The 20799-nt window shown below is 42.7% G+C and overlaps 1 protein-coding gene across 4 annotated transcripts in view; it reads left to right on the top strand.

Annotated features, from left to right (window-relative positions):
- LOC110487928 (tumor protein D52) overlaps nt 1-20799 on the top strand; it is a 44415-nt gene that overhangs the window by 13376 nt on the left and 10240 nt on the right. Inside the window, exon 1 of one of the 4 annotated variants that reach the window (XM_021559845.2) lies at nt 11968-12240. The exons of 2 other annotated variants lie outside the window; for them this stretch is intronic. In XM_021559845.2, coding sequence (XP_021415520.1) covers nt 12108-12240 — 133 coding nt within the window. In that variant the 5' untranslated portion in view covers nt 11968-12107. Of the gene's footprint in view, nt 1-11967; nt 12241-20799 lie in introns of those variants that run through there. One more of the 4 variants, XM_036970858.1, reaches the window with a different exon arrangement.

The raw sequence follows: 20799 nt of genomic DNA, 5'->3' as shown, positions 1-20799 counted from the left end.
TGCAGGGTCAGACATGTAGCAGCTGAATGCATCCTTCCTGGCTTTGACTCTATCTATCTATCTATCTATCTATCTATCTATCTATCTATCTATCTATCTATCTATCTGTCTGTCTGTCTGTCTGTCTGTCTGTCTGTCTGTCTGTCTGTCTGTCTGTCTGTCTGTCTGTCTGTCTGTCTGTCTGTCTGTCTGTCTGTCTGTCTGTCTGTCTGTCTGTCTGTCTGTCTGTCTGTCTCTCCTGCTGGGCAGCCATCTGCCTCGTGGCTCCCTCTCCTTCCTCCTCTCCCTTCATGTCTGTCTGCTCACGTCTCGCTGCAGCAGGTATACAGACCAGGGAGCCACGTGTTGTTTAAACAGCAGATTAACAGGATGATGCCAGAGACAGTCTGGTTTGTGTACTCTGCAGGAGGGGCGGCCAGGTAGGAAGGCCTTTGTGACCTGCTTTTCTTTTCTTTCAGCAGAAATCGAGTGATCTGCTATGCAGGATGCTGTTTCCTGAAGTCAATCTGCTCGTTTTGTAGTATGTCTTTTTTTTGGATAACATTGCATCTTTTTATGATGCTGTTGCATCTAAGTCGTTTTTTATTAAAAGCAGACCTGGCCTTTAATAGCCTGCAAAAGGCAGCGTTCTTGACATACCACTGGAGCAATCCAGAAAGCAATCCTTTTTATTACCTTCGTCCATTTTCAACTCTGAACAGTTTGTCACTGTGAACTCTGTGTATGGATATGAATTGGCTCCGTTGCCAAGGTTTTCATCAGGGTGTCGTGACCACTAGTCCACGGTTTTTCTTCTTAGGCAGCTGTCATGGCAACAGAGTGAGAGGTTCAGTTGGCTGCCAGAGCTTCAGGTAAAAGCTACAGGAGTGATGATCTGTATCTGGAGCCAAATGACTATTATCAGCCACAGGGCCTAGGTTTCAAACATTAAGCATAAATTCAGATGAAAGACGCCTTTTTGAGGCATTCCCCTGGTATGAATATAGAGTGGTATCTATTTTGCAGACACTGCATCTCAGTTGTTAGCTGAGCCACTTGAGATCCTGGTTAGAGTCCAGGCCCTGTCGCAGTCGGCCGCGACCGGGAGACCCATGGGGCGACGGACAATTGGCCCAGCGTCATCCTGGTTAGAGTCCAGGCTCTGTCGCAGTCGGCCGCGACCGGGAGACCCATGGGGCGACGGACAATTGGCCCAGCGTCATCCTGGTTAGAGTCCAGGCTCTGTCGCAGTCGGCTGCGACCGGGAGACCCATGGGGCGACGGACAATTGGCCCAGCGTCATCCTGGTTAGAGTCCAGGCTCTGTCGCAGTCGGCCGCGACCGGGAGACCCATGGGGCGACGGACAATTGGCCCAGCGTCATCCTTGTTAGGGGAGGGTTTGGCTGGCAGGGATGTCCTTGTCTCATTGCGCACTAGCAACTCCTGTGGCAGGCCGGGTGCAGTGCACGCAACACGGTTGCTAGGTGTACGGTGTTTCCTCCGACACATTGGTGTGGCTGGCTTCTGGGTTAAGTGGGCATTATGTCAAGAAGCAGTGTGGCTTGGTTGGGTTGTGTTTCAGAGGACGCATGGCTCTCGACATTCGTCTCTCCCGAGTCCGTACGGGAGTTGCAGCGATGAGACAAGACTGTAACTACCAATTGGATACCACGGAATTGGGGAGAAAAAGGGGTAAAAAAATAATAATATATCCACATTTTTCAGCTACCCTCTACAAAAAAGGCCTGAAAAGGAACTGTTTTACCAGGAGGTGGGGAAGGGCTTCATTGTATGGTTTACCGGTGTAACTGAGAAGAGTTACCTAAGGAATGGCTCCAGTTCAGTTATCCTATACTTCTCCACCTGTGCTTGTTTAGATGACCTGAGTTGATAACAAACACCTTGTTCTTCCCCTTCTGTCAGATCCATAGTTTCCATCGGTTACATAACACACACTGCTCGCGCGCGCCAACGAGTGTCAGCATTGCCAAGGGCTAAAATAGAAGTCAGTTCTATTTCTAAGTCCTGCCTCTCCCATCTCCTCATTGGTTCATAGAAGCAGGTACCCACGTGCCATCTCCTCATTGGTTCATAGAAGCAGGTACCCATGTGCCATCTCCTCATTGGTTATACACGTGGGTGACTGAAAGACGAACGAGGTCGGTGGCAGTAAAGCACTTAATTTACGAAAGTTGCCAATCGCGATATAAAGTCAAGAGAAGAAAAAGCCTGGAAGGAGGAGAGATGACTAGAAACGATTCGGGTTGGCCGTTTTATGTGTGGATTAATTGGCGGAGTAGAGGACCTTGTGCATTTCAGGTAAAATAACAACTCTGTGTATATCCCAGGACAAATTAGCTAGCAACAGCAAGCTAGCTAAATAGGACAAATTACCTAGCAAGTGCAAGCTAGCTAAATTGCCATAAATGTTTAATGCTTTTCGACCTGTCCCCAAATTAATGTAATTGGTTCAGAGTTTGTTTTGATATTTTAACCTGCGTGTCGTGATCGCGTTTGGTGAGGGGGGACAAAATACATCTATGCACGATGGTGCACGCGAGCAGCCGGTTTGGGTTCGGTGTCAGGGGTCACTGGAAATGTCTCTCCCTCCCTGGGAATATCTGACGGTTAAATAGGATGTATTTATTTTGACTTATCTAGCCCTCTGCTATGATGTGGAGACATTGTACTCAAACGTGTGAGCTGCAATTGTCCTCAAAAGTGGGCCAAAGGGATATTTTTATTTTAACGGTTTGACTGAAAGTGTGAATGTGGATCAAAAGTAAGAAGAAGGATGAAAGCACAGGCCTAGAAGCTTGGGCCTGTATGATGGAAGCTAGGGCCTAGAAGCTTGGGCCTGTATGATGAAAGCACAGGCCTAGAAGCTTGGGCCTGTATGATGAAAGCACAGGCCTAGAAGCTTGGGCCTGTATGATGAAAGCACAGGCCTAGAAGCTTGGGCCTGTAAGATGGAAGCACAGGCCTTGAAGCTTGGGCCTGTATGATGGAAGCTAGGGCCTATAAGCTTGGGCCTGTATGATGGAAGCTTGGGCCTAGAAGCTTGGGCCTGTATGATGGAAGCTTGGGCCTAGAAGCTTGGGCCTGTATGATGGAAGCTTGGGCCTAGAAGCTTGGGCCTGTATGATGGAAGCACAGGCCTAGAAGCTTGGGCCTATATGATGGAAGCACAGGCCTAGCAGTTTCGTAGTTGTCTCAATGGTCATACCCAAAGACCTACATCTATTTTATGTAGTTTAAGGTTAAGGCTGGAAATCTCTGTCTCTATTACTCAGACAATGAAATAAGATATGGTTATTGAGTGAATGGCAATGTAGAGCCTAACACAACCGATATGTTATGTACTATATATACAAAAGTATGTGACTATGCAACACTCACTACCGAGTTCCAAACTGCCTCTGGAAGCAACCTCAGCACAATAACTGTTTGTCGGCAGCTTCATTAAATGGGTTTCCATGGCCGAGCAGCCACACACAAGCCTAAGATCACCAAGTGCAATGCCAAGCGTCAGCTGGAGTGGCGTAGAGCTCGCCGCCATAGGACACTGGAGCAATGGAAACGCCTTCTCTGGAGGGATGAATCACGCTTCACCATCTGGCAGTCTGACGGACGAATCTGGGTTTGGCCAGGAGAACGCTACCTGTCCGACTGCATAGTGCCAACTGTAAAGTTTGGTGGAGGAGGAATAATGGCCGTGGCTTTTTTTTGTGGTTCGGGCTAGGCCCCTTAGTTCCAGTAAAGGGAAATCTTAAGACGACAGCATACAATGACATTCTGGATGATTCTGTGCTTCCAACTGTGTGGAATCAGTTTGGGGAAGGCCCTTTCCTGTTTCAGCATGACAGTGCCCCCGTGCACAAAGCGAGGTACATACAGAAATCGTTTGTCAAGACCGGTTTGGAAGAACTTGACTGGCCTTCACAGAACCCTGACCTCAACCCCATTGAACACCTTTGGGATGAATTGGAACGTCGACTGCAAGCCAGGCCTAATCGCCCAATATCAGTGCCCGGCCTCACTAATGCTCTTGCAGCTGAATGGAAGCAAGTTCACACAGCAACGTTCCAGCATCTAGTGGAAAGCCTTCCCAGAAGAGTGGAGGCTGTTATAGCAGCAAAGGGGGGACCAACTCCATATTAAATCATTCCCAGAAGAGTGGAGGCTGTTATTGCAGAAAAGGGGGGACCAACTCCATATTAATGCCCATGATTTTGGAATGAGATGTTGGACGAGCAGGTGTCCACATACTTTTGGTCATGTAGTGTAGCTTATGGCAACGTTATCATATAATTTATCTATGGCCCTTAGTAACGCAACCCAGATAATCCACTTAAATACATTATTCTGAACTTTTCTTCACAATAAATAATTTCCAAATGATCTCCTTTAATAATGTAGCATGACCGACCGCAAGCTAGCTCTACAACGGAACAGCTATAAAGCTGAGTTTTTCTCCTTTTTCTCTGAGATGCGGCCTCACTTAACAATATTAATTACTCTTAAGACCGGTGTCATGGCAAAGTTACTATAATTAGATTTCAATAAGAAACAACTAGCTCCATTTGAGTGGTCTGACTCTTGTAGGAAGTCTTTCAGAATCTGAGACGTCAGCATCCGCCCCCTCCAGCCACGACCGAGACGACACTGACACATCTCTCTACCTGCAAGGCCTGGTTAAAACGTCAAGGAGCGTCAGAGGGAGCTGGAGACTTCTGTCTTCGTCAGAAGTAGCCTAACCTATTCCTACACGTTGTTGATTTCCCTCAGTGGTGTGGATCAGCCTTCTGCAGCTTTCTATGAGTGAAGGATATACGTGGCCTTATGAAACTTAAACCTATTCAAAACTATTTCACACCCTTCCACCACATGTCTCTTGCGTATAAGTATGCAGATATAAATTATAGCTGAATGACAGAAATTGCCAGTAGTCGTCATCAGAGATGTTTGTAATTGAAACAAGAAGCTCAAATTGACATTAGGTTTATTGACACTTGGCCTATCCTGTACTCTTGAAAAATCATCATTCACTTCCTGAATCTGTGTTTAAAAGCAGGGGATTGGTTGAAGTCCCAGTGTGTTGATGTGTCATGATGAATGACTCATGATGTGTCCATATGCCATTTGCTCTGCCTCTTAGTGTCTGTCACCAACATTTTCTCTCTAAGCTTCTATTACAGCTGCTTACCCAATGCTCCAGTGAGGGGAACCTGCCATGCAGCCTCCCATGTAAATACAATATGACAGGGATCGTCAACTAGATTCAATTTTTTTTCTTGAGCAGATGGTTGGGGGACCAGAACATAATTCAACAAAAAGGCCCGAGGGGGTGTGGTATATGGCCAATAAACATTGGCTAAGGGCTGTTCTTAGGCACGAGTCAACGCAGAGTGCCTGGACACATCCCTTAGCCATGGTATATTGTCCGTATGTCACAAACCCCCGAGGTGCCTTATTGCTGTTATAAACTGGTTACCAATGTAATTATACCAGTAAAAAAATACATGTTTTTTTGTTCCATACCTATGGTGGTATATGGTCTGATATACCACGGCTGAATCAGCATTCAGGGATCCAACCACTCAGTTTATAATTACAAACAATGTGTAGACTTCAAATTGACTGTAAGAAGCCCAAACAGATGTGTTTGTCTAAAACAATCATTTCAAACCTTGTTTACATGTGTATACGATCACGTGTCTCTCTGTCATGCGTGGGAATACTTGGGGGAAGATTTCTTAAATTAAAATCACTTGGAGCAACATTTCCGGGTGTTTTTGCAGTCTTTTATGTCAAACAATTTAAAAAGAAATAAAAAAAGACATTTGCTCAGAACTTGGGGTCCAAATTAAACCGGGTCGCCAGTTGTGGAATCCTGCTGTATGACTTGGCCTGGGCTGTACCTGCTGCTGTTGACCTAAGATATACAGGATCAATCAGACTAACTTTGCATTTAGACCTGACTTGTTTTACACTGCTATTGGCTTGAATCAGGGTTATGAAACTTTAGGTTATGCTAACTGTTGCAACTCAAAATGTTTCTTTAACAAATAGGCTACAGAGATGCATTATGGTAATAGCAAGGGGAAGACAGTGATACAGCAGACCAGATAGTGGTTTATTTTCAGGGAAATCTCCAGCGGAACATTATCCTAAACATAACAGGATAGGACTTGTCAGATTCCTTGTCATGTCATCTGCAATGGAATGTCCATTCCATACTTCTATCCCTGAAGGGTCTGCTCATCTGTTGATATTACTTGCCATAACTTCCCTCCTAGTCAGTCCCCTGATCAAAGACCAGGCCTGTATGAGAAGGATCACAGAAGAAAAGCCTGCAGTCTCCCATCTTTGATCTCATTCAGTTGTTAACTTCGTTATTATTCTCGAGGCAAGACCCCTTGATAGCCCCACTTCCTTACTGTTCAGGATTCCATGGACAGGATTACTGTACAGGATTCAATGGACAGGATTACTGTACAGGATTACTGTACAGGATTCCATGGACAGGATTACTGTACAGGATTACTGTACAGGATTCCATGGACAGGATTACTGTACAGGATTCAATGGACAGGATTACTGTACAGGATTACTGTTCAGGATTCCATGGACAGGATTACTGTACAGGATTCAATGGACAGGATTACTGTATAGGATTACTGTTCAGGATTCCATGGACAGGATTACTGTACAGGATTCAATGGACAGGATTACTGTACAGGATTACTGTACAGGATTCCATGGACAGGATTACTGTACAGGATTACTGTACAGGATTCAATGGACAGGAATACTGTACAGGATTCCATGGACAGGATTACTGTACAGGATTCCATGGACAGGATTACTGTACAGGATTCCAACAACACCGTGCTGTAAACTGTTGCCATTGGGATTTCATTACAGGGTCTATTTCTTTGTGAATTTTCCATCAGAGCTTGAGATTTGGCCGGGCTGTCGACTGGCTGTAAGTTAAAGGGGGGCCCAGAATGGCTGGGGGAACACTAACATTACAGTCAGTTGTAGAGGGGCCCAGAATGGCTGGGGGAACACTAACATTACAGTCAGCTGTAGAGGGGCCCAGAATGGCTGGGGGAACACTAACATTACAGTGAGGGGTCTCTTCGTCTCCACACTGTCTGGCTTCCCTACTGCCAATGACTGACTGTGGCTAGCCACAGCTGTGCTGGGTCTGGGCTAGAGAGTCGTCTTCCAGCCAGCCAATGTCCCATGATTCCTGTTTTGGCCCCACCACCATGTGACACTGATGATTCCTGTTTGGGCCTCACTACAATCATGTGACACTGATGATTCCTGTTTGGGCCTCACCACCACCATATGTGACACTGATGATTCCTGTTTGGGCCTCACCACCATCATGTGACACTGATGATTCCTGTTTGGGCCTCACAACCATCATGTGACACTGTGCGTCTGTAATATACTAATGGATTAGAGGCTGTGGTGTATTAAACACTTAAAGAACGTCTTTGTTCCAGTCTGACCGTGATGGCTGCTGTTTTGTGTGTGTGTGTGGGGGGGGAGAACCACAACTTGGGTTGAATCAAGAGGATAACCTGTGCCTAAATGGAGAAGCTGCATGGATTCAACAACAGTTAGTCTATTACTCAATTTCCTCATATGGTAAAACAAGTGTACGGTTATACTAGTTGAGTAGGAAGTGTGACTATTCAGCTTACAGGGTGCTTTCCGTGATCCGTGACTGAATTGTGCTGTCTATTTTCATGTAGGCTTGTTTACGAGTGTCTCAAGGCTGTTCTGTAATGTCATCTTATTGAGTGATGCATGCTTTGGCAGCCCGCCAACAAGGACCAGTCGGAAAGCAAACATCCGGGACCTATAAAATGATTTTCACTGACTGCAGAGAGAATGAAGAGATCAGGTTAACCTGGCCTTGATTTGTGTGTGTGTGTGTGTGTCTGCCTGCCTGCCTGCTAGTGAGGAACTTGCTGATTGGAAGCAGTGTAAGGCCTCATTGTTACCAAACTCGATCACAGCCTTGCGATACTGTAACAGACTCTCTGCTTCATATATCCCACTGGTCCCTATTCTCTACAAAGGAAAACGTGCAGGCTAGTTTACATAGTTCAAAATCCAACACCCGTGGTTGCTAGGACATATGTCCCTTACCAAGACAAAGTCAGCCTCATTGGTCTACTGGTTGTATGAATTTGGGATCTATCATCCCACAACTGTCCCAGAGTTTATTTGGAATAGACTATTTATCGCACAGAACGACAAACTGACCAATTGAATAAGTAAACGTGTCTACTATGTGGGATAGTAGATTGACATAGGCTAGTGCTTTTGCTGCTCGTTACTCGTCTTGTTGGCTGAGGGAAAAGTTTTTATAAAATCTTCAAATGCCCATCGGAATTCGGTAAGAAGGACGTGCAGTGTTGCATCCTCGAGTTGCATGTTCTTTTAATATAAACTAGCATCATCTAAATGTGATTCCTGTCATTCTGAGCAGTTTGGGTGGACGCCCTTATCAGGTTACGCACCCAATGCATATGAGTCCGCTAAATTTCTCAAATGTCGGGTAAATTTTAAATGCTGGCCAAATGTCCGGCGCCACATTTTCCTGACGGAAACCCTGGCCTGTACTGTACACCAGCTCAGGCGTCGTATAGGCTATCAGTATCACGGACAGTGAGCTCAGTATTGGGACACTGACAACTTTTTGTTTTGTTTTGGCTCTGTACTGAAATTATACAATGACTATGAGGTTAAAGTGCAGACTGTCAGCTTTAATCTTCATCCGTATCGGGTGAACCATTTTACAAATTACAGCACTTTTTGTACCATTTTAGGGGACCAAAAGTTTTGGGACAAATTCACTTACGGTGCATTCGGAAAGTGTTCAGACCCCTTGACTTTTTCCACATTTTGTTACGTTACAGCCTTAATCTAAAATGGATTAAATTAAATCCTCAGCAACCTACACACAATACCCCATAAAGACTAAGCGAAAACAGGTTTTTGGAATTTTTACAAATGTATTAAAACTAAAAAACATATCTTATTAAATAAGTATTCAGACCCTTTGCTCTGAAACTCAAAATTGAGCTCTGCTGCATCCTGTTTCCATTGATCATCAGCATTGAAGGTCCCCAAGAACACAGTGGCCTCCATCATTCTTAAATGGAAAAAGTTTTGAACCACCAAGACTCTTCCTAGAGTTGGCCGCCCGGCCAAACTGAGCAATCAGTGGAGAAGGGCCTTGGTCAGGGACGTGACAAAGAACCCGATGGTCACTCTGACAGAGCTCCAGAGTTCCTCTGTAGAGATGGGAGAACCTTCCAGAAGCACAACCATCTCTGCAGCACTCCAGCAATCATAAAAACCTGCTCCAGAGCGCTCAGGACCTCTTGGGCGAAGGTTCACCTTCCAACAGGACAACGACCCTAAGCACACAGCCAAGACGATGCAGGAGTGGCTTCGGGACACGTCTCTGAATGTCCTTTAGTTGCCCAGCCAGAGCCCAGACTTGAACCCGATCCAATATCTCTGGAGAGACCTGAAAATAGGTGTGCAGCAACGCTCCCCATCCAACCTGTCAGAGGTTGAGAGGATCTGCAGAGAAGAACGGGAGAAACTCCCCAAATACAGGTGTGCCAAGCTTGTAGCGTCATACCCAAGAAGACTCAAGGTTGTAATCTCTGCCAAAGGTGCTTCAACAAAGCACTGAGGAAAGGGTCTGAATACTTATGTAAATGTGATATTTCCGTTTTATTTTGTTATTAGCGAAAATATATGTTTTTGCTTTGTCATTATGGGATATTGTGTGTAGATTGATGAGTACAATTTAAAAAAAACGTAAGGGGGGCTGTAACGTAACAAAATGTGGAAAAAGTCAAGGGGTCTGAGTACTTTCCGAAGGCACGGTATGTGTATGAAAGTAATAAGTTAAGTATTTGGTCCCATATTCATAGCATGCGGTGACTGCATCAAGCTTGTGACTACAAATGTGTTGGATTCCTGTGCTGTTTGTTTTGTTTGTATTTTAGATGATTTTGTGCCCAATAGAAATAAATGGTAAATAATGTACTTTGTTATTTTGTAGTCACTTTTATTGTAAATAAGAATAAACATTTCTAAAAACCAATACATTAATGTGGGTGCTACCATGATTACGAATAATCCTGAATGAATTGTGAATAATGATGAGTGAGAGAGGAACAAATATCATACCCCAAAAAATGTAACCTCCGATTTTATTGTAATATAGTGAGCTGTTAGAGATGTTATGTCATGGGGTATGATGTTGTGTCGTGGGGTATGATGTTATGTCTTTAGGGTATCATGTTGTGTCGTGGGGTATGATGTTAAACCTTGGGGTATGATGTTATGTCTTGGGGTATGATGTTATGTCTTGGGGTATGATGTCATGTCTTGGGGTATGATGTTATGTCTTGGGGTATGATGTTGTGTTGTGGGGTATGATGTTAAACCTTGGGGTATGATGTTGTGTCGTGGGGTATGATGTTACACCTTGGGGTATGATGTTGTGTCGTGGGGTATGATGTTATGTTTTGGGGTATGATGTTATGTCTTGGGGTATGATGTTGTGTCTTGGGGTATGATGTTATGTCTTAGGGTATGATGTTGTGTCGTGGGGTATGATGTTATGTTTTGGGGTATGATGTTATGTCTTAGGGTATGATGTTGTGTCGTGGGGTATGATGTTAAACCTTGGGGTATGATGTTATTTCTTGGGGTATGATGTCATGTCGTGGGGTATGATGTTATCTAGTGGGGTATAATATTCATTGGGGTATGATGTTATGTCTTGGGGTATGATGTATGAGCGTCTCTAACTTTCTCACTGCATTGGCAGTCTGGTCTCTCTGTTCAGTAACAGTACAGTCTGGTCTCTCTGTTCAGTAACAGTACAGTGTGGCTCCAAGCTGGACAATCTGAACTGGATTAGCAGCTCGCTATAATCTGGGACACTGCCGATTACGCCTGCTTCCATCTCACGGGCCTGCCCTCTCCCGAGCCTGAGCTTGTCATGTGACCAACCGACAAATGGAACCCTGTATTTCCTTAGATGGCAGTGGTGGGCAACTGACGGAGGGAGGGATGAGAGGGGGAGAGTGACCAGGGCTGGATACTCGAGCTGCAGGATTGGTGTAATTGTCACAGAAGAGCTCCTGCATGCCATAAACTCTAGCTAGCCTAGCAGCTTCATGCTCTTTTACTTTCAAAACCTCCTGATTGTGCTGAATCAGAATCTGTGGATGGCAGCAATCCACCAGTGGCCTTTGCGATTATTTACAACAGACAAGCCAAGTTACCAGGTGACTGACTGTGATTGTGGTGGTTGGTGATTGCAGCGTCGGTAGAGAGCGAAGGGGAAAGGGAAGGTAACTCATTAACGCCACAGAACGACTGTAGTTAAGCTGCCTCGGCCTGCCTGTCTGGCTGCTTGTCATATGAGCCTGCAGCAGAAAGACAGACCCAGAGACGGACGGACGAACAGACCCAGAGACGGACAGACGAACAGACCCAGAGACGGACGGACGAACAGACCCAGAGACGGACGGACGGACAGACCCAGAGACGGACGGACGGACAGACCCAGAGACAGACAGACGGACAGACCCAGAGACGGACAGACGGACGGACGGACAGACCCAGAGACGGACGGACAGACAGACCCAGAGACGGACGGACGGACCCAGAGACGGACAGACAGACCCAGAGACGGACAGACAGACCCAAAGACGGACAGACAGACCCAGAGACAGACAGACAGGCTAGGAGGCTAGCCTTGGCTAGAGCTGTGTGTGTGTCCGACTGCAACACACACATACTGACATATAACCCACACAACATACGTCACAAAACACACACACACAAACACACACACACACACACACACACACACAACACAGAAGTGCCGTGTGCTACCAGACCAGGAGACAGGAGAGGACAATCAGAGCAGTGAGTGAGTTGTGCCCCAGTTGCATGCGCCCTATCACATGCAGGAAATTAGTGGCAGCAGCAACGGGGTTCTATGAGTCGTTGTAGTGGGAGGCCGGCCAGCTAGCCAGCCACCTAACCCATCCAGGCAACAGCCATGGACCCTCTGGAGCAGGAATACAAGTCTCCATTTGACTTTGAGCAGGGGGTGAATAGCAGCTACCTCTATCTGTCTCCCAGCTTCAATGTAACACCACCAGGCTCACCGCAAGTGACTGTCAGAGCCAGAGGTAACCAGAGCAGTGTGTGGGGGAATGAGTGAGGAAGTTTGTATTTGTTATAGGGTGTTTGGAAAGGCAACAAGCGATAGAGGGGGTGGGAGGGGGTCATGTGAGAGAGAGGGGGATGGATTATTTGAGTTTCTTGATTTGTGAGAGTGTGGGCGGGGGGCGTTTGTGTGTGACTGCGTACTTTTGCCATCACATCCTGACCTGTTGAGTAAGAGGGTCTGTTTGGAGCAGATGTCAAACAGACTTCGTTCTGACAAGCTCACAATGAACACACTCATAGAAAGAAACCTAGAATTGTTTCAAACCTAGTGGTTTAGTCAAACCTAAAGTGGTTTAGTCAAACCTAAAGTGGTTTAGTCAAACCTAAAGTGGTTTAGTCAAACCTAAAGTGGTGTAGTCAAACCTAAAGTGGTGTTGTCAAACCTAAAGTGGTGTAGTCAAACCTAAAGTGGTGTAGTCAAACCTAAAGTGGTGTAGTCAAACCTAGAAGGATTTCAAACCTAAAGTGGTGTAGTCAAACCTAAAGTGGTGTAGTCAAACCTAGAAGGATTTCAAACCTAAAGTGGTGTAGTCAAACCTAGAAGGATTTCAAACCTAAAGTGGTGTAGTCAAACCTAAAGTGGTGTAGTCAAACCTAAAGTGGTGTTGTCAAACCTAAAGTGGTTTAGTCAAACCTAAAGTGGTGTAGTCAAACCTAAAGTGGTGTAGTCAAACCTAAAGTGGTGTAGTCAAACCTAAAGTGGTGTAGTCAAACCTAAAGTGGTGTTGTCAAACCTAAAGTGGTGTAGTCAAACCTAAAGTGGTGTTGTCAAACCTAGAGCGGTTTAATGGCATCGTAGGGGCTTGGTCAAGCAATGAGAAATTATAAAGATGGTATCATAGGGAAATCCCTTTAAACAAATATTAGTCAAAGAATGTATAACAAAGAGTTTAAGTGACTGTTTAACTATGCTGGCAGTCCTGTGTGTGTGTGTGTGTGTGTGTGGGGGGGGGGGGGGTTCAACAGTCAACACAGCTCAGGGATAAAGGCTAGAAAAATCATGCATTGAAGAATAAAAAATAAAAAAAAACATTTTTAAATTGGTTCATTTTCAGTGAATTTCCTGGTTTAAGAGAGTTAAATAGGAAGTGAGCCTGTTGTCAGTACAGAAACCAAGGACTCTAGGCCATGTAAGGTAGAACCCCCCCCCCCATGATCTGGGCTGATGGTGTAGGTCACTCAGATCTGTCACTGTCAGCAGTATGGAGACCTGGACCGCTGACACCTGAGTGGCACTGCCTTGTCATCAAGAGGCGGGAGGAGAGACAATAGAAAGGGAGAGGTCAGGAAGAGGTGAGAGTGTAAAATGTCTTGAGCATTTGATCTAATTTGATTAAGCATAGATCTACACAATTTTCTCTCTCATGGAAATGTGATTTATGATTGTGATATTCCAAACTGGGTACATTTCTGTTAGATTGGCACTATTTTGAGCAACATTGATGAGCATGCTTCTACTTGTTAATACTCCTTCTTGAGACCAGTCAGTCTGTTCTGTAGCCTATTAGGGAGAAAGTCACTCTTCACTCTGTTGTTCGTCTTACTTCCTGTCCTTTACCCTGGAACTAACTGTTCAAGTCAAAAAGGATGGATTGATGGAACAGTACATCCTGTTTATTCCTGGTCCTGAACAGCCCTCCAGACAGTAGCTAACAAACACCATCTGGTAACACTTTGAAGCCTACACAAGAACTGCATAACAACATCATATAACGCATACATAAACAGTAGGCTACATAAGGATTTTCATAAATGCTCATGTCAACAACCGCAAGTTGATACTTCCGTTGTCACAATTTCACTTGTGTTCTGTATGGGTTATGTATGGGTTATGAATGTGTTATGTATGGGTTATGAAGGTGTTATGCATGGGCTATGATTGTGTTATGTATGGGCTATGATTGTGTTATGTATGGGCTATGATTGTGTTATGTATGGGCTATGATTGTGTTATGTATGGGTTATGATTGTGTTATGTATGGGCTATGATTGTGTTATGTATGGGCTATGATTGTGTTATGTATGGGTTATGATTGTGTTATGTATGGGCTATGATTGTGTTATGTATGGGTTATGAATGTGTTATGTATGGGTTATGAAGGTGTTATGCATGGGCTATGATTGTGTTATGTATGGGCTATGATTGTGTTATGTATGGGCTATGATTGGGTTATGTATGGGTTATGAATGTGTTATGTATGGGCTATGATTGTGTTATGTATGGGCTATGATTGTGTTATGTATGGGCTATGATTGTGTTATGTATGGGTTATGTACGGGCTATCATAGCCCGTGTTATGTATGGGCTATGAATGTGTTATGTATGGGTTATGATTGTGTTATGCATGGGCTATGATTGTGTTATGCATGGGTTATGTATGGGTTATGAATGTGTTATGTATGGGTTATGAATGTGTTATGAATGTGTTATGTATGGGTTATGATTGTGTTATGTATGGGCTATGATTGTGTTATGTATGGGTTATGAATGTGTTATGTATGGGTTATGAATGTGTTATGTATGGGCTATGATTGTGTTATGTATGGGTTATGTATGGGCTATGATTGTGTTATGTATAGGCTATGATTGTGTTATGTATGGGTTATGATTGTGTTATGTATGGGCTATGATTGTGTTATGTATGGGCTATGGTTGTGTTATGTATGGGCTATGATTGTGTTATGTATGGGCTATGATTGTGTTATGTATGGGCTATGATTGTGTTATGTATGGGTTATGATTGTGTTATGTATGGGCTATGATTGTGTTATGTATGGGCTATGATTGTGTTATGTATGGGTTATGATTGTGTTATGTATGGGCTATGATTGTGTTATGTATGGGTTATGAATGTGTTATGTATGGGTTATGAAGGTGTTATGCATGGGCTATGATTGTGTTATGTATGGGCTATGATTGTGTTATGTATGGGCTATGATTGGGTTATGTATGGGTTATGAATGTGTTATGTATGGGCTATGATTGTGTTATGTATGGGCTATGATTGTGTTATGTATGGGCTATGATTGTGTTATGTATGGGTTATGTACGGGCTATCATAGCCCGTGTTATGTATGGGCTATGAATGTGTTATGTATGGGTTATGATTGTGTTATGCATGGGCTATGATTGTGTTATGCATGGGTTATGTATGGGTTATGAATGTGTTATGTATGGGTTATGAATGTGTTATGAATGTGTTATGTATGGGTTATGATTGTGTTATGTATGGGCTATGATTGTGTTATGTATGGGTTATGAATGTGTTATGTATGGGTTATGAATGTGTTATGTATGGGCTATGATTGTGTTATGTATGGGTTATGTATGGGCTATGATTGTGTTATGTATAGGCTATGATTGTGTTATGTATGGGTTATGATTGTGTTATGTATGGGCTATGATTGTGTTATGTATGGGCTATGGTTGTGTTATGTATGGGCTATGATTGTGTTATGTATGGGCTATGATTGTGTTATGTATGGGCTATGATTGTGTTATGTATGGGCTATGATTTGGTTATGATTGTGTTATGCATGGGCTATGATTGTGTTATGCATGGGTTATGTATGGGTTATGAATGTGTTATGTATGGGTTATGAATGTGTTATGAATGTGTTATGTATGGGTTATGATTGTGTTATGTATGGGCTATGATTGTGTTATGTATGGGTTATGAATGTGTTATGTATGGGTTATGAATGTGTTATGTATGGGCTATGATTGTGTTATGTATGGGTTATGTATGGGCTATGATTGTGTTATGTATAGGCTATGATTGTGTTATGTATGGGTTATGATTGTGTTATGTATGGGCTATGATTGTGTTATGTATGGGCTATGGTTGTGTTATGTATGGGCTATGATTGTGTTATGTATGGGCTATGATTGTGTTATGTATGGGCTATGATTGTGTTATGTATGGGTTATGATTGTGTTATGTATGGGCTATGATTGTGTTATGTATGGGCTATGATTGTGTTATGTATGGGTTATGATTGTGTTATGTATGGGCTATGATTGTGTTATGTATGGGTTATGAATGTGTTATGTATGGGTTATGAAGGTGTTATGCATGGGCTATGATTGTGTTATGTATGGGCTATGATTGTGTTATGTATGGGCTATGATTGGGTTATGTATGGGTTATGAATGTGTTATGTATGGGCTATGATTGTGTTATGTATGGGCTATGATTGTGTTATGTATGGGCTATGATTGTGTTATGTATGGGTTATGTACGGGCTATCATAGCCCGTGTTATGTATGGGCTATGAATGTGTTATGTATGGGTTATGATTGTGTTATGCATGGGCTATGATTGTGTTATGCATGGGTTATGTATGGGTTATGAATGTGTTATGTATGGGTTATGAATGTGTTATGAATGTGTTATGTATGGGTTATGATTGTGTTATGTATGGGCTATGATTGTGTTATGTATGGGTTATGAATGTGTTATGTATGGGTTATGAATGTGTTATGTATGGGCTATGATTGTGTTATGTATGGGTTATGTATGGGCTATGATTGTGTTATGTATAGGCTATGATTGTGTTATGTATGGGTTATGATTGTGTTATGTATGGGCTATGATTGTGTTATGTATGGGCTATGGTTGTGTTATGTATGGGCTATGATTGTGTTATGTATGGGCTATGATTGTGTTATGTATGGGCTATGATTGTGTTATGTATGGGCTATGATTTGGTTATGAATGTGTTATGTATGGGCTATGATTGTGTTATGTATGGGCTATGATTGTGTTATGTATGGGTTATGATTGTGTTGTGTATGGGTTATGATTGTGTTATGTATGGGTTATGAATGTGTTATGTATGGGCTATGAATGTGTTATGTATGGGTTATGAATGTGTTATGTATGGGTTATGAATGTGTTATGTATGGGTTATGTATGGGCTATCATAGCCCGTGTTATGTATGGGCTATGAATGTGTTATGTATGGGTTACGATTGTGTTATGCATGGGCTATGATTGTGTTATGCATGGGTTATGTATGGGTTATGAATGTGTTATGAATGTGTTATGTATGGGTTATGATTGGGTTATGAATGTGTTATGTATGGGCTATGAATGTGTTATGTATGGGCTATGATTGTGTTATGTATGGGCTATGAATGTGTTATGTATGGGTTATGAATGTGTTATGTATGGGTTATGAATGTGTTATGTATGGGTTATGATTGTGTTATGTATGGGCTATGATTGTGTTATGTATGGGTTATGAATGTGTTATGTATGGGTTATGAATGTGTTATGTATGGGCTATGATTGTGTTATGTATGGGTTATGTATGGGCTATGATTGTGTTATGTATAGGCTATGATTGTGTTATGTATGGGTTATGATTGTGTTATGTATGGGCTATGATTGTGTTATGTATGGGCTATGGTTGTGTTATGTATGGGCTATGATTGTGTTATGTATGGGCTATGATTGTGTTATGTATGGGCTATGATTGTGTTATGTATGGGCTATGATTTGGTTATGAATGTGTTATGTATGGGCTATGATTGTGTTATGTATGGGCTATGATTGTGTTATGTATGGGTTATGATTGTGTTGTGTATGGGTTATGATTGTGTTATGTATGGGTTATGAATGTGTTATGTATGGGCTATGAATGTGTTATGTATGGGTTATGAATGTGTTATGTATGGGTTATGAATGTGTTATGTATGGGTTATGTATGGGCTATCATAGCCCGTGTTATGTATGGGCTATGAATGTGTTATGTATGGGTTACGATTGTGTTATGCATGGGCTATGATTGTGTTATGCATGGGTTATGTATGGGTTATGAATGTGTTATGAATGTGTTATGTATGGGTTATGATTGGGTTATGAATGTGTTATGTATGGGCTATGAATGTGTTATGTATGGGCTATGATTGTGTTATGTATGGGCTATGAATGTGTTATGTATGGGTTATGAATGTGTTATGTATGGGTTATGAATGTGTTATGTATGGGTTATGTATGGGTTATGATTGTTATGTATGGGCTATGATTGTGTTATGTATGGGTTATGATTGTGTTATGTATGGGTTATGATTGTGTTATGTATGGGCTATGAATGTGTTATGTATGGGTTATGATTGTGTTATGTATGGGTTATGATTGTGTTATGTATGGGTTATGATTGTGTTATGTATGGGTTATGATTGTGTTATGTATGGGTTATGAATGTGTTATGAATGTGTTATGTATGGGTTATGATTGTGTTATGTATAGGTTATGATTGGGTTATGAATGTGTTATGTATGGGCTATGAATGTGTTATGATTGTGTTATGTATGGGCTATGGCTATGATTGTGTTATGTATGGGCTATGAATGTGTTATGTATGGGTTATGATTGTGTTATGTATGGGCTATGATTGTTATGTATGGACTATGATTGTGTTATGTATGGGTTATGAATGTGTTATGAAGTTCTTATGTAGGTATCGTTCAAATAAAGTGTTATCACTCAGGATATCCTTTTTGATTTGACGAGCAGTACCTGTCGGTGTTACGTAGTGCCATTTGTTATATTCTAGTCAAATGAAATGTTATTTGTCTCATGTGTCGAATACAACATGTGTAGTATACCTTACCGTGAAATGCTTACTTACGAGCCCTTAACCAACAATGCAGTTCAAGAAATAGAGATAAGAAAATATTTACTAAATAAAATAAAATAAAAAAATGAAATAAAACGTAACACAATAAAATAACAATAACGAGACTATATACAGGGGGTACCGAGTCAATGTGCAGGGGTACAGGTTAGTTGAGGAAATTGAAGTAACATGTACATGTAGGTAGAGGTAAAGTGACTATGCAAAGATAATAAACAGTGAGTAGCAGCAGTGTAAAAACAAAGGGGGGAGGGGTCAATGTAAACAGTCTATGTAGCCATCTGATTAATTGTTCAGCAGTCTTATGGCTTGGGAAGTAGAAGCTGTTAAGGAGCCTTTTGGACCTAGACTTGGAGCTCCGGAACCGCTTGCCATGCGATAGTAGAGAGAACAGTCTATGACCTTGTCATCTATCAAGTCTGGAAATATGTTGGGAATGTGAGGAGGAGATGCTAGTATCTGGCTGTAGGAATGTAGAGGGAGGCGAGGAGGTGATAGTGTGGTCGACCACACTAATGAAAATAAGGTAATTCCATCTCTTTTAAGTCAGATTCATCACTGGTTTAGTATCAAGTAGCTCCAACAACATTTCTTCCTGCTTTCATAAATGGCAATCGAACCATAAGGTACTGAGACAATCAACCATCATACATACAGGTAAGGTACCAACCACAGACCCATGCCAGCTATGATTCTGTATGTGAACTTCTATTACCATAGCAACACATTTTATTTATTTATATATATATATATATATATAATCCTAATCAATTATAGGAAACTACTGTAACCATAACAATAGTTAACCCTAATCAACTATAGGATCAGAGGTCCTAATACACTATATATACAAAAGAATGTGGACATCCCTTCAAATTAGTGGATTCGGCTATTTCAGCCAAACCCGTTGCTGACAGTACTATAAATTTGAGCACACAACCATGCAATCTCCATAGACAAACATTGGCAGTAGAATGTCCTTTCTGAAGAGCTCGGTGACTTTCAACGTGGCACCGTCACAGAATGCTACCTTTCCAATAAGTCAGTTTGTCAAATTTCTGCCCTGCTAGAGTTACCCCAGTCATCTATAAGTGTCTATTATTGTGAAGTGGAAACATATAGGAGCAACAACGGCTCAGCTGGTGAAGTGGTAGGCCACACAAGCTCACAGAACGGGACCTCTGAGTGCTGAAGCTGAATCAGCCGTCTTCTGCAACACTCACTACCGAGTTCCAAACTGCCTCTGGAAGCAACGTCAGCACAAGAACTGTTCGTCGGGAGCTTCATGAAATGGGTTTCCATGGCCGAGCAGCCGCACACAAACCTAAGATCACCAAGCGCAATGCCAAGCGTTGGCTAGACTGGTGTAAAGCTCGCCGCCATTGGACACTGGAGCAGTGGAAACGCATTCTCTGGAGTGATGAATCACACTTCACCATCTGGTAGTCCGAAGGACGAATCTGGGCTTGGCGGATGCCAGGAGAATGCTATCTGCCTGAATGCATAGTGCCAACAAAGGTTTTGTGGAGGAGGAATAATGGTCTGGGGCTGTTTTTCATGGTTCGGGCCCCTTAGTTCCAGTGAAGGGAAATCTTAACACTACAACATACAATGACATTTTATACACTTTGTTCTTCCATCTTTGTGGCAACAGTTTGGGGGAGGCCCTTTCCTGTTTCAGCATGACAATGTCCCCGTGCACAAAGCGGGGTACATACAGAAATGGTTTGTCAGTGATCAGTGTGGAAGAACTTGACTGGCCTTAACAGAGCCCTGACCTTAACCCCATCGAACACATTTGGGATGAATTGGAACGCCGACTGCGAACCAGGCCTAATCACCCAACATCAGTACCCGACCTCACTAATGCTCTT

Source organism: Oncorhynchus mykiss, chromosome 32 (assembly GCF_013265735.2).
Source record: "Oncorhynchus mykiss isolate Arlee chromosome 32, USDA_OmykA_1.1, whole genome shotgun sequence".
Taxonomy (NCBI): Eukaryota; Metazoa; Chordata; class Actinopteri; order Salmoniformes; family Salmonidae; genus Oncorhynchus; species Oncorhynchus mykiss.
The sequence above is the reverse complement of the archived record's forward strand: the minus strand, read 5'-3'. Positions and strand labels throughout refer to the sequence as shown.